The 13393-nt window shown below is 52.8% G+C and overlaps 1 protein-coding gene across 1 annotated transcript in view; it reads left to right on the top strand.

Moving 5' to 3' along the window:
* Positions 1-8403, top strand: part of WNT8B (Wnt family member 8B) — a 73097-nt gene extending 64694 nt beyond the window's left edge. Inside the window, exons 4-6 of the mRNA XM_075072911.1 lie at positions 111-236; positions 5703-5845; positions 7641-8403. Coding sequence (XP_074929012.1) covers positions 111-236; positions 5703-5845; positions 7641-8198 — 827 coding nt within the window. The 3' untranslated portion in view covers positions 8199-8403. The remainder of the gene's footprint in view (positions 1-110; positions 237-5702; positions 5846-7640) is intronic.
* The last annotated feature ends 4990 nt before the right edge of the window (positions 8404-13393 follow it).

Raw genomic sequence — 13393 nt, 5'->3', positions numbered from 1 at the left:
GACCTGCGCTTGGAATCTTCTCTTCCCCTACAGCAGGAGCTGGCTCTGCTCCACCCAGCCCATAGTGAAACCTTTAGCGCTTTCCCTCCCCATGTGTTTGTGCCTGGCAGCAAACCGAGAGACAGCCTTTGTCCATGCCATCAGCTCGGCGGGCGTCATGTACACGCTGACGAGGAACTGCAGCCTTGGGGACTTCGACAATTGCGGCTGTGATGACTCCCGCAATGGACAGCTCGGTAAGAAGCAGATCAGATGTGATTTGAGTGTCTCACCCTCTACCACACTGGGTGTCTCTCCACTTCTCCCCTTGAGCCTGGAGAAACAGCTCCTTCCCTTGGTCCCCTAGTGGCAAAAAGGCTCCAGAAAGAAAGTGTTCCAGGGCTGAATCCTCACCTGGTGTAAGCTGATGTAGTTCTGTGGAAGTCAATGGAGCCAAGTCAATTCAGACCAGCCCAGGAGCTAGCCCTGAATTTATAGCATTGCCCAACCCTTGCTTAATTTTCTTAACTCCCTCAAAAGAAACAAACACACACACACTGACCTGATTTTCTCCTCACATACACTGGTGTAAATCAGGAATAATTTCATTGAAGCCAATGGAACAAGACCAGTGTAAAAATGAGGAGATAATCAAGTTCTACAAGTCTAACCAGTCACAAACTCTCAGACACAGACACCTCACACACTCACCATGGCAGCCCAGTCATTGCCAGTTTGGCCTTATTGACCAATAGATTTAAAAGTGGCCACAAATTTTTAAGTATGTTGGGGTGGTAGAATGACCAGCCTTCAGGACAACTGACATCTGGAAATTGAGGTACTCAAATTTCAATGGCCACTTTTGAAAGTTTTGGCTGAAGGGGTTGCCGGAAATCACTCAGCAAGTCAGTGTCAGAGCACATAGGATATTAATGCTTGGAGCGGAATTATTGTTATTAGGGCTGGTTAAAAAATTTACACTGAAATTGTTTTTTGATGGAGAATTGGCAAAAAAATTTTTTTGCGAAGAACTTTTCTATGGAAAAGTTCAACTTTTTGTCGAAAAAACTGAATGCCTGAAAAAGTAAAAAAAACCTTTCAATTTTCAGCCAAAAACAAAAATATGTCTAGTCTAAATGCCACCACGATATCTCATAGGAGTTGTAGTTTGGAAGCATCATGTTCCCATTCTTCTCTATGGACCAGGGTCCTCAGATAAACTTTGTCTCCCATGATGCCTTATGCCATGTGACTGCCATGATACATGGCTTCTCCTCATCAAGGGGGAGAGTGATGCATCATGGGAGATGTAGTCCCACCACGGAGCCCAGACCATAGAGAAGAATGGGCATATGAGGCTCCTGAACTATAGTTCCAATGAGGCACTGCACTGGCATTTCAGAATAAAATATTTCAGTTTTTGATTTTTTTGCTCAAAACTCAAAATTTTCCATGGGAAAAATTCTGACCAGCTCTAGTTATCCTCCTCTCTCCTTTTATTCTAGTCTTTCTCACTCCTGCAATCCACCATCTCTCTCTGTACATTGCAACTCAACCCTGTTACATGCACCTTGGATCAGCATGGATTCCTCAATGTCCATGTTATTTGCTGCATTAATTGTGACCGTTATTGTGCACTCTCTGGCATTATTTAGAAAGCGCAGTGGGAAAACCCTGTGGGAGAGTCACTCACAGAGGGCCCAGGGAGATCATCGCAGTAGAAGCCAGACAGTTCCATGGGGTGCCCATGCTCCAGGAATTAACCCGTAGGAAGACACCAGGGTTATCGTCAGATTTTTGGGGGATCACAGCATGAGAGCGCAGGGGGAGTGAATCACACCAGCAAGACACACGTGCCATTCTGCACTGAGCTGAGAGGAGCCCATCTGTTTGCTGAGTGCCCCAGTTGGTCCCCAACCTGGCAGCTGATGGGAATCCTTTCCATTCATTAAGAACCTTCCAGCCAAAACAGTCTCAAAATGCCACACAAACCATAGGGCTGCTACTCACCCAACACCGAATGGCCACAAATCTAAGCCCTTAGTCAGAGACTATGGAACTTTCCCAAGAGGCACCTTCCCTTCCACGCCAAACTCCAGCCTCCCAGCATGTGTATCCGGGAAGCTGTGGAAGTGCAACTCTGCAGTACATAAAACATGTGGTCCTGTGGTTATTAGCGCTCACAGGGACTTCAGCTTTATAGGGGCTTGTTTACAAGCACAACAGGGTTTTTTCAAGGTGGGCTCTCTCCAGCTCCCACACACCCCCTATCAAAAAGGCTCAGCAGGCCAATTGTGGGATCAGTGGCACCTGTGCAAGCTGATTGTCTTCAGAGGGTTTGCCCAGCTGTAACTGAGTGGAGCTTAGTAATCAAGCCCCAGCTGGGATGACTCCAGCTCCCTCCCTCTTAGATGTGCTGGCTGTGGAGGGCTGATGGGAGTCACGTACAGTCATTCTACTCATTGAAGTCAGCAGATGTGATCCCAAATACACAGAGGGCTCAGACTGGCTGAGTCAGGAAGCATTTCTGTATCCTTTTCAGAGCAGGATTTCTCTGTACATGGGGTTTCTACTGTTTATTCAAGTGCATTCTGTTTTTAAAAAGCCAAACAGCTAAAAGGCAGCAGATAGTCACACCACTCTCAATAGTTTCTCATTACTGATTGCCTAGTGGGGTGTCTCCAGACTCTATGTACCACACATGGATCCCATTTACTGGTAACATTGTGATCAGTCCCAGGTGGGGTTCAGACAGAGATAACCCTGGGACAGCCTGATCTGTGAATAACTTCTGCTTATTATTGAAATGAGCTGGCTAGCATTACTGTGCACCATTGCCCCTGATAGACTCAGTGCTGCTCACTTACATGTCATAGCCCCAGGACAACTCATGGAGATTCTCCGTTAGTTCAGGTGAGAGTAGGGCACTGTGCTTTTGGAGCTGGGCCTCAGGGTTACTGCAGGGCGAAGAGATGAGGGATGCTGTACAGAAGCTGCAGCACCGCCTGGCAGTGGTTGTGGCATCACTGGCCATGTTCCTCTAGCACCTCCTAGATGGTTGCTCTAGCCCCATTCTCTGCTCTGGGTTCCAGCCCAGGTACCCTGCAGTAAGCAGCTATCCCTGCTCCTTCAGACAGGCTGTGTTTGCCTGGGCACCAAGCCACATGTGCCAGTTCCCTGCCACGTGTGCTTAACACAGGGGCGGCTCCAGGTTCCAGCACGCCAAGCATGTTCTTGGGGTGGCTTGCCACGGGGGGGCGCTCTGCCGGTTGCCAGTAGAGTGGCAGGCAGCTCCGGTGGACCTCTCGCAGGCATGCTTGCGGGAGGTCCACCAAAGCCACGGGACCAGCGGACTGCAGGACCAGCGGACCCTCCGCAGGCACGCCTGCGGGAGGTCCACCGGAGCCGCCTGCTGCCCTCCTAGTGACCGGCAGAGCACCCCCGCGGCACGCTGCCCTGCTGGGGGCGGCGAAACATCTAGAGCCGCCCCTGGCTTAACACTGCCTCTCCTCTGGTGCCTGGGCCTCTGGCTTCTCCCTCGGCTCCGTCTTTCTGTGCTGGAAGCCGACCCCAAAGACTGCCTCTGTGCACCCAGCCCCCTTTCCAGGGCCCACCACGGGATTAATTCGATCCCTGTGGCTTTCTTCAGTCTGCCTTCCCAGGGAGAGTGAGCTTCTGTCTCCCAAGGGCTTGCCCTGGACCAGACCTTTTCCTAGTTTCCACTGGTTTCTTTTGTGAAGAAACCCCAGCTCCCCCCCAGCTGAGTCTAATATCAAATCCAGCCTGACACCCCTCCAGGGTGGGATGCTTGCTCTCCTGCTGCTGAGAACCCCTGTGTAGGGTAGACACCCCATTGCAGAGTCAGGGGGGAAAGGGGAAGAAGCAGAAAGGGGGCTGAAGGAAGTGAAATGAGGGGCTGGAGTAGCAGTGGTCCCAAAGGGGAGAGTATTTCCGCACCGCATGAGGCTGAATGAGACAGTATACCGCTGAATGAGGAATTATAAGGACAAGTTTAGTTACTGCATAAAAACCCTGGTCTGCCCTTGCCTTTGTGCCCCAGGCAATGGTGGGAGAGATGCTGTGTACTGAGGGGAGCCTGATGCCTACACTTATATCACAGCCGTAATTCATAGTAAGATGCCGCACTCTATGCTGAGGGAGCCTGACGCCTCTGCTCTGACCACCTAGTTGGGTGTTCAGGCTGCGCTCTCCCCTGCAGGGCTCGAGACCCCCAACTGTTCTGAGGAGATATGTGCCTATCTAGGCTGGGTTTGGAAAGTGTTAGCTCCCACACTAACAGCCTAGTGTAGACCCAGCAGCATAAGTGCTGAGTTTTGGTTTTGTCAGTGGGTGCTTTTCAAAAGGTATGTGTGTGTGCTGGGGGCCGGGGACCTCTGCCAGTTTGGGGGGAGGCTATTTTCAGCATATTTATACACTTCTTTCATATTCTAGTTACTAAATGTGTCTCTCATTTGTATGTTTACTATTTAATAATGATTCAATTGTTATGAACTACGTAATTACAGTATCATGAATTGCAGTATATTAAAATCATTGCAATCACCTACAAGCTGTCCTCACTAAAGTCCCAGTTTAAAGACATTATGTCTCACTGTAGCGTTCTGGATGAAAGTGTCTAGGGAGACCAGAGAGCAAGTGTGAAGAATGGGGACAAGGGGTGGGGGATAATAGGAGCCTATATAAGAAAAAGATCTCAAAATCGAGACTGTCCCTATAAAATCAGGAAATCTGGTCACCCTAAAACTCTCAGCAATCTTATTTACATCTAGGTTCCCTGATATTGTCTGGATGCACATTAAGGACAACTACATTGTTCAGTTGTGTCTGTCCCACTGATGACTGGAGATAATTTTTGAGTCTTTTGAAGCTGGGGAATGAGTTCAGGATGATAGAGGCACAGTGAGAAGAATTATTTTAAATTTGCAGTGCTCTGGAAACATAGTGCTTCCAGAGTACTGAAAATGAGCCCAAGCTCTCTTTCTTGAATGGGAACAGCTAATTTAGGTACCATCATTTTATATGTATAGCTGGGATTATATTTTGCCATATGCATTACTTTGCATTTATTACTGAATTTCATCTGCCATTATGTTGCCCAGTCACCCAGTTTTGGGAGCTCCCTTTGTAACTCTTCGCAGTCTGCTTTGACTTAACTATCATGAGTAATTTTGTATCGTGCAAACTTTGCCACCTCACTATGTACCCCTTTTGGCAGATCATTTATGAATATGTTGAACAGCACAAGTCCCAGTGCAAGCCCTTCGGAGACGCCACTCTTTACTCCTCTGGCAGTGTGCCTTAACTGGGCCAGTTGCAAGGATTTAACACTTGTTAAAGGCTCGAGGTGACATCTACATTAGGCTGTTTACATGTGTTAGTTAACAGCTTCCAATTTCTGGGCTAGCCAAGGCCAGCACAACCCCCGATGCTCACAGAAGTTTTCCCTAAGGAGATCTCTCTCCAGCTCACTTAGTGTCCAAACCTGGATGAAAATGGCGTGAGGCTGTGAGAGGAGAGAATCTGGAAGTGTGACCAGGCTGTGGGCTGGCTATACCCCAGAGGTGGCACCGCAGCTGCTCCCCATCCCCTGGTAGAGTCATCTCACCCAGGGACCCATGCCATGCTTTACCCCCTGGGGCTGGGCAGGCAGGGGCTGCCATGTGGGAGGCCCCTGGAACTGCCCATCTCTTGTCTTTCCACAGGGGGACAAGGCTGGCTGTGGGGTGGCTGCAGCGACAACGTGGGCTTTGGAGAGGCCATTTCCAAGCAGTTTGTGGATGCCCTGGAGACGGGACAGGATGCCAGAGCGGCCATGAACCTGCACAACAACGAAGCTGGCCGGAAGGTGAGCCCTTTTCTCGCCAACAGGCCCTTGGGAAGCGAGGGTTTTCCCTGGGCCCTCTGGTACCCAGCATCTCTCTGTAATAGTGATCAGCTGCCCCAGAGAAAGGCAGATGAAGGGACTGCAGGTCTTGGCCTGTGAAGCCAGGAGGGCATGGGGGGGTGGCAGCTTTGGGGGGCCTGGGCATGCAGCTGGAAATAGCCCCTGCTCCGCTGTCGGATGCTAGTGCTCAAGGTAGCTGTACCTCTGTTGAGCTCTAGTGTTTTTCCAGGCCACGCAGGGCATTGCACCAGTGCAGTTCGGTCTCACTGGTGATCGCTGGCATCTGATAGCTGGGACGGCATGTGCAATGATTCTGCAGGTCTAAAGAGCCAGCCTCCCCAGGAGCAAAGGCTCAATGTCCGCCCTGGCCGATGAGTGGCTTGTGTGCCTCTGAGTTATATACTAAGCCACATTATTGCACTCTTTTGTCCCTGAAGGTGCCAGTACAATCCAAGTCATCCCTACGCAACTCCCAGGCCCTTTGGGCAGCATCTCTCTCCCTCCTCTGGCCTTGTCTATCCTGAGAAAACACACTGCATGAAATCCTGGACCCACTGACATCAATGGCAAACTTCCCATTGGCTTCAGGCAGATCAGATTGTACCTACTGTGTTAGGAGTTGGGGCACTACCATGTCTTGACTAACGTGAGATGAGCCAGGATTTGGCCCTTAATACGGTGGAGGACAGCCGTGCTTCAAAAAGGTGTTGACGGCTGGTGGGGAACCCCAAGGACAGCTCCCCCCCACCCGGCTAACATGTTTTTAACCCCAACTCGCCTGTGTCTACACTGGGCGCTGCGAGGTGGCTAGCATCAGGCTGGTTAAAATGCACTTAGCAGCACATTTTCCAACAGGATGAGTTTCCCCACTGGGGCCTCTGGGCGCTCCCCAGAGGGTGAAAGAGTTCAGTAACTGGCTCACAACCGTCTCTTGGGACAAGGCGCTGACAGCCCTGGAGGAAAGGGAAGAAGGGTGCCGATTAGGGATCTGATCCTGGCACTTCGTCTGCATGGCACCACAGTGTAGTCAGTGGATGAATTTACAGGATTAGGGCTCAGTGTAGCTGTGGACAGTGAAAATAGCTCCCTACTTTGGAGAAGCTCTACTGAGGAAAGCTGGAGGGGAAGCTTCCTTTCTGGAAGCAGCAGCAATGTGTAGGAGCAGCTGCAAAGTATAGGGAACCCTTCTGTGGTTCAGAAAGGATTGTCAAGTAATTGAGGTCCAGCCTTTAAACAGAGGAGAGGGAAGAGAGTTTACAAACACTGATCCATTCAGCTTGGCTCTTGAAATGTAAATCTGCCCTGTCATGTTTGCAATGCAAACACAGCAGCCTGGTGCAGCCTTAGCAGGCAAACCCCACTTGCTAGCTGTAGAGGGAACCTGGCCCAGGCTAGCATCACTGGCCTCACTGCAGGAAGTGCTGAATTGTCACCATAAAACGTGCAGCAGCAATAGCAACAGTTGAATTCTGCATTTGGTTTTGCAAATCCTTTTGGTTTTAATCATCTGCTGGCTGGATGAGGAGGGTTTGTGCATGTACACACACGCGCACTGCAAATCACTCCATTCAGACACTGGGTGGAGACATGGGTAAATGTGTGGGGAGTTGCACACTGTGATTTTATCTTGACAAAGCCCCTTTCACTAGAAAAGGGCCCATGGCAAGCTCTCCTGGTAGCTGCCGCTGAGTGCAGTGTCTCCGGGGATGCCGGAGTGTCCTGGCTGATGGGCTGTTACATCCTCTCTGTCTCCTAGGCGGTGAAGGGGACCATGAAGCGGACCTGCAAGTGCCATGGTGTGTCAGGCAGCTGCACCACCCAGACTTGCTGGCTGCAGCTGCCCGAGTTCCGGGAGGTGGGCACGTACCTGAAGGAGAAGTACCACAAGGCCCTGAAAGTGGATCTGTTGCAAGGGGTGGGCAACAGTGCGGCCAGCCGGGGGGCCATTGCTGAGACCTTCAGCTCCATCTCCAAGAAGGAGCTGGTCCACTTGGAAGACTCCCCCGACTACTGCCTGGAGAACAAGACCCTGGGGCTGCTGGGGACCGAGGGCCGGGAGTGCCTCAAGCGGGGCAAGGCCCTGAGTCGGTGGGAGAAGCGGAGCTGCCGGCGGCTGTGTGGGGACTGTGGGCTGGTCGTGGAGGAGAGGCGGGCCGAGATGGTGTCCAGCTGCAACTGCAAGTTCCACTGGTGCTGCGCCGTGCGGTGCGAGCAGTGCCGCAAGAGGGTCACCAAGTACTTCTGCGTCCGCAAGGAGAAGCGGGAACGGAGTGGGGGTGGCAGGGCCACTCGCAAACTCAAGAGGAAACCCTAATGCCATCCTGGTGCCCTGTCTCCTGCCCCCCAGCAGCATTCTCTCCTGGCTCTGTTCTGTTCCCCAGCACAGCCCCAAGAAGGCGTCGGCTCTTGGGCACTGTCCAGCTGGTGCTTGAAACGGTGCCTCTGATGACTATGGCAGGCCACAGGCTGCTGCTGGCAGGGCCTTGCCTGCACTGGGAAGTGGACCTCACCTCCAGCAATCTGTGGCCCACACCCCCACCACAGACAAAGCCAGCTGGGATTTGCACACCTAAATCCAGAGCCACACCACTCCGGCCTGCCATGTGGTGGGGGTGACTCTGGATTTACACTAGCAACACCAAGAACTAGCTAGTTAACACCAGATGGAAACACTGCTGTTCCAGTCAGTGTCCCGGGGCAAACACAAGGTTGGCATCAGGGAGCCTTAGTGCCCAAAGCTTGCCAGGTCTGTGCACCAGACTACTAGACTAGAGAGAGCAGCAATCAAAGCTGGGTTTGGGAAGCAGTCCTGCAAACTTTGAGCCAGTCAAGCTGCCAGTGCTGAGTTTGGGTAGCAGCATCGCAGGCTCAGCGACTGCAGATCAGGGCTCGGCAACTGTCTGCGGGCCTTGTTTAATACTCCCTGTGCAGGACTCTCAACAGTCAGAGGCATTTTAAAAAAACCCACTGCCTCTCCCATGAGGGGTGAAGGGAGACAGAAGGGGTGCAGCCAGCCCCGGGTGAGAAAGGCCCTTGCTTTCAGCCCCTGCTCCGCCCCTCCCCCTTGGCTCAGCTCTGCCATTCCTTACGGTGCACCGCAATGTAAGTAAGCGCCTTAGTGGGGTGAGATTCCAGGGTGCCATTTGACCTGCCTAATCAGCTGCTGTCTGGCTGCGTCCAGCCAGGGATCCCATGACTCACGCTCTCATGCTCACACTGCATCAAGGCTCCCCGCCACGCCTACGGCTCTCACATGCTGCCCCACAGAGGCTCCTCGACTGCCGCTTTCCAGCCCCGCCGCATCTTCCCAAGGCTCTTCAAAGGAGGGTTTGAGCAGACGAGCACCCCCTCCCCCCGCAATTGCCAAGCACTCTTATGCCTCACACTAACTACTAACCCCTTCCCCTTAGGCTGAGAACACCGGTGGTAACTATTTAATGGTGGTGTAAATAGGACAGTTGAGCACTTTGATGTTTAATTTATTGCACAGTGACTGTGATGTATACATAACAATTTGCCTTGACACTGATTGTATATATGCTGCAGGCAGAGTGCGCACTATAAAGAGTTGGCTGATATGTCTCTGGTCCTAGCCGGGGGTGAGATACGCTGTGTCAGCCGCGGGACGTGGGAGTTCACTGCACCGGCACCGCGATTGAACGCTTTCCCGCGGGGCTGTGCCTTTGTCGCCTGTTCTGCTGCAGTGGCCTCTGTCTGAAATCTCTTGTAGACTGATCAGGAGCCAGCCTAGATAAATTGCTGGCCAGTAGCCCTCTCCTGTAGCCATGTTTGTAAACCAATAGTCAATGCAATAAATCAGTAGCCAAGTGCTTGCAAAATACTGGTGTGTCTTAAGTCGTTGGGTTCTTTTCTTTCACTAGCAGCTGTACAGTTAATTGGGTGATTAGAGGTCTGGAGAGCAAAGTCCCCTGTCTGGCCCTGCTCAGCAGATACCATGAGCAGCAGGAGGACAAGCTTCCTCCGTACTGCTCACCCGGTCCCTCAGCCCTGCCCCGGAGAGGATGAGAAGTTAGGCTGTGACCTCTGTTGTCAGCGAGCCAGACGTTGCTGGTATTTGCGAGGTGGTTACACAGGGATCCAGACTGAGGCCTGACAACTCATCTCACCTGTGGGGGCCATTGGGAAGCTGTCTGGGAGTAAAGACACTTCCTCACTACCCTGCCAGTGTCTCTCAGTCTTCTTCTAGTTCAGTCTCCAGTTCCAGGCTCCCCTGCACTGCATGTGTGTGTGTGTATGCATGGGCATGGCTTGTGGTAGGGACACTTACAAAGCAACGGAATCCCTCCAGCTTATTTCAGGTAGCACCTGCCCCCCCTGCAAATCCCTGACCTGGGAAACCTAGGAGAGTGCGGATGAGGATTCTTTGGGGCTTACTTGCTAGCGCACGTCTGTCACATTCAGCTCCTAGAGCTGCCCACGTGCAGAATGAGGTTCGGGGGCTGGGCTGGGCAATGAATGGGTGGGGGTTACCCCTGCCTGGAACTGGCTGACTCCAGGAATATGTTTCCCGGTGGCACTGGGGAGACCCTTCTATTATCCACCCTCTGAAGGCAGCAGCCCTGGCTGGGCTGTGGGAGATGCCAGGGAAAATCATGGTGCAGCTGCCTGGATGATGTCACCATTCCCTGTTGTGTAGCCCTATGATAGTCCCTAATGAGCCTCTTCCCCGGCATCAGCCTCTCAAGCTAGCGCAGCAGACAGATGGCCTGGAACAGCTGCCATGGGAGGTGGCAAGAGCAGGGGAACTCCTGTGCCACCTGTGGCTTAGACACTGAAAACTGGGCACATGGCTGAGCGGGAGGCATGAAATGGGTCCTTTGCCTCCAATGCAGCACCTGCCAAGCAGCAGTGGACAGACCGTGCCAGGGGTGAGCAATCTAGGCAGCCTCCAGCTGCTTACAGGTCATGCCGTGAGTGTCCAAGTGACCTCAGAAGAGATCACTTGGATACAGATCAAGCTCTGTCTCTGTGGCAGCAGTATTCCCTCTGGTAGAGGGGGGCAAACAAACACCGAGTCTTCCCGGTATGAGTTGCAGCTGGACTCACGCACTGAGCTCTGGAGACGCTGAGGGAGCTTTGAGCTGCAGCCTGTGACTTGGCTCAATGTCCTCAGTGCCTGGGGAAGGCCAGTAGAAAGGAACTGGGTCTGGTACTGGAGGAGATTGCCAGTGCTGTGCGATGGGATGTCAGGGGACAGCCTCTCTTCAAGCAATGGTCAGGCCTTGGCATAGGAAACCACCTGTGAGATGGACGATGTCACCCTCTATGGTCCTGTCGCAACTCACTGTTTTGAGACCAGGTCATTGAGAAGGTTGTGCCAATGCATCTTGGCCAATATCTGGCGTTCCTGGCTCCCAGGCAACCCAGCCTGAGACCTGGAGACTGGTGCGGTTTTGCTCCCAGTGATCTTCCAGGGAGGGGCTACAGAGCAATCCGCGGTGTGACTGCAGCGTGTGTGCCCATACCCGAGTTAGCTTTGGTACAGCTTGCTTGAATAACGCTAGTGGTGCAGCCACCCTAGCACGAGTAGCACGACAGGCTAGTCGCCCACGTACAGTCCCCCCCCAGACACTAGGTATGGACCCAGCTGTCTAGCACATGCATGCCACTGCCTAGGCTGTTGCAGCTTTGCCAGTATTGTTAGTGAGCTAGCATGGGTGTGTCTGCATGTGCAAGTGTCCCTTGGATTCAATCCCATTGGGCAGCTGACTCCCACACTGCTGACAGCGAAGGAGAATCAATGTGTCCAAGGGGCAGACGAGGCTGCTCAAGTGGCTCAAACCCTTCCCTTCCCCACACCCCGAAACAGTTCCAGTGGGAGGTCCTCGGCGTCGACACCCTGGGCCTGCTGCTCTTCAAGTTAGACTGCAAGGTCTAGCTTCCGTCTCAGAGAAGGAGGCGAGGGGGGCAAAGTGAGGTGGACTGTGATGGGCTGGTTGGCTGAGGAGAAGAGTTCGTTCTGCTCCTGGATCTGTCCCCGGAGCCCAGCACGGCTGCATTTCAGAACTGGCAACATCGCCTTTGCTTGTTAGGTGCCTCCTCTCAGTGGGAGGGGCCCCGAGGTGTCCTAGACTAGCCATAGGCAGCTCTCGGCCATCACAAATGCAACCACCTCGCGACAGCAGCTCCACAAGGCATTGTCCTGGGGAGGGAACTGGAGAATATAATTTCTCAGCCACCAGGAGGGAACATCCATCCTGGTCAATAGCACCCTGCAGCGATAAGCACACAGCGGCAAGACCTTGGGCTTAGGCCCAATATGCAAAGAAGCAAGATTGCCTCAGAGCCATGGGAGCCAGGGGCAGTAAAGTCCTGGCCTGTCTCTCTCCTACACACTGCAGGCAGGCAGCACCCCAGGAAGCTGCTTTCACTCCATCAGACGGCCCCATTCACAGAGATGGACAAACACCCCCATGTACTCCCCTCCAAAACCATACAGGGTCCCTTCTAGTCAAAGCCTGACCTAATCTTCAGATTTATAGCATGCTCCTCACTATGGTATCCAAATGGCTTCCACCATGCTCCCCCCGCCCCCCTCCTGGGGGCTGGCTGGTTTGGAGGCTGGGACTGTGGCATACAGATGGTCAGACCCTAGGGTTACCACCTTTGAAATGCAAAAAAAAATGGCCCCCCCCCCCGCCCGCCATCCAAAGCAAGCCCACCAGTACAACCCCAACCCCCAGCCACAAGGCAACTCTGCAACCCCCTCTTCAACAGCCACTGACAGTGTCTAGCCAGAGAACACATATAAATAAGATTGAGACTCATACGTTTTCTCTCACATGCGTGGTGCATTGCATGTTGGTGGGCAGACAGCTGCTGTATGTTTAACAGTTCTGATCTGTTATCACATGAACGGTGGCAGTGGGAACACAGCAGCATCGTTAGCTGGACACAGCAGCTTTTACCATTAGCTACCCCTCTGTATTGTGGTAATAATGCAAATCTTCAGACCCATGTAACACCCCCATCTCCCCGGCAGATTAAATTATTTTTCTGGACACTGGCAAATCCGTAAAAAACCTAGCTAAGCCAGTCAAATACCAGCCAGGTGGTAACCCTCAGTGCCCAGTCACTGCTTCAAACCCATCCCAGGCCTCTGCTAGCCAAAAGTCACGAGACAAGCGTGGTCACTGATTTAGGCCCTGGCTGGACTGGAAGCCTGGCCAGCAGACCCAGGAGAGCAGGTCCAGTTCCTGGCTCTGCCACAGACTCCCTGTGTGACAAAGCAACCTCCCCAGGCCTCCATTTATGGCTGGCATCATACAGGAGGCCAGACTAGATGATCACAGTGGGCCCTTCTGGCTTGGGACCCTCCAGGCCCCCTCACCATGGCTCCCCTCCCCCACCGGGGTGTTAGTTCACAGAGTAAATACCTTGGGCCAGCCCCTGAGCTGGTGTCAGTAGCCAGCATCCCACTCAGCTCAATGAACCCTGGCCACTGCCACCAGCTGAGCAACTGGGCCTGTGCATTTCCCATTCCAAAGC

Source organism: Chelonoidis abingdonii, chromosome 16, assembly GCF_003597395.2.
Source record: "Chelonoidis abingdonii isolate Lonesome George chromosome 16, CheloAbing_2.0, whole genome shotgun sequence".
NCBI classification, from domain to species: domain Eukaryota; kingdom Metazoa; phylum Chordata; order Testudines; family Testudinidae; genus Chelonoidis; species Chelonoidis abingdonii.
Note: the sequence above shows the minus strand (reverse complement) of the source record. Positions and strands in the feature narration are given on the sequence as shown.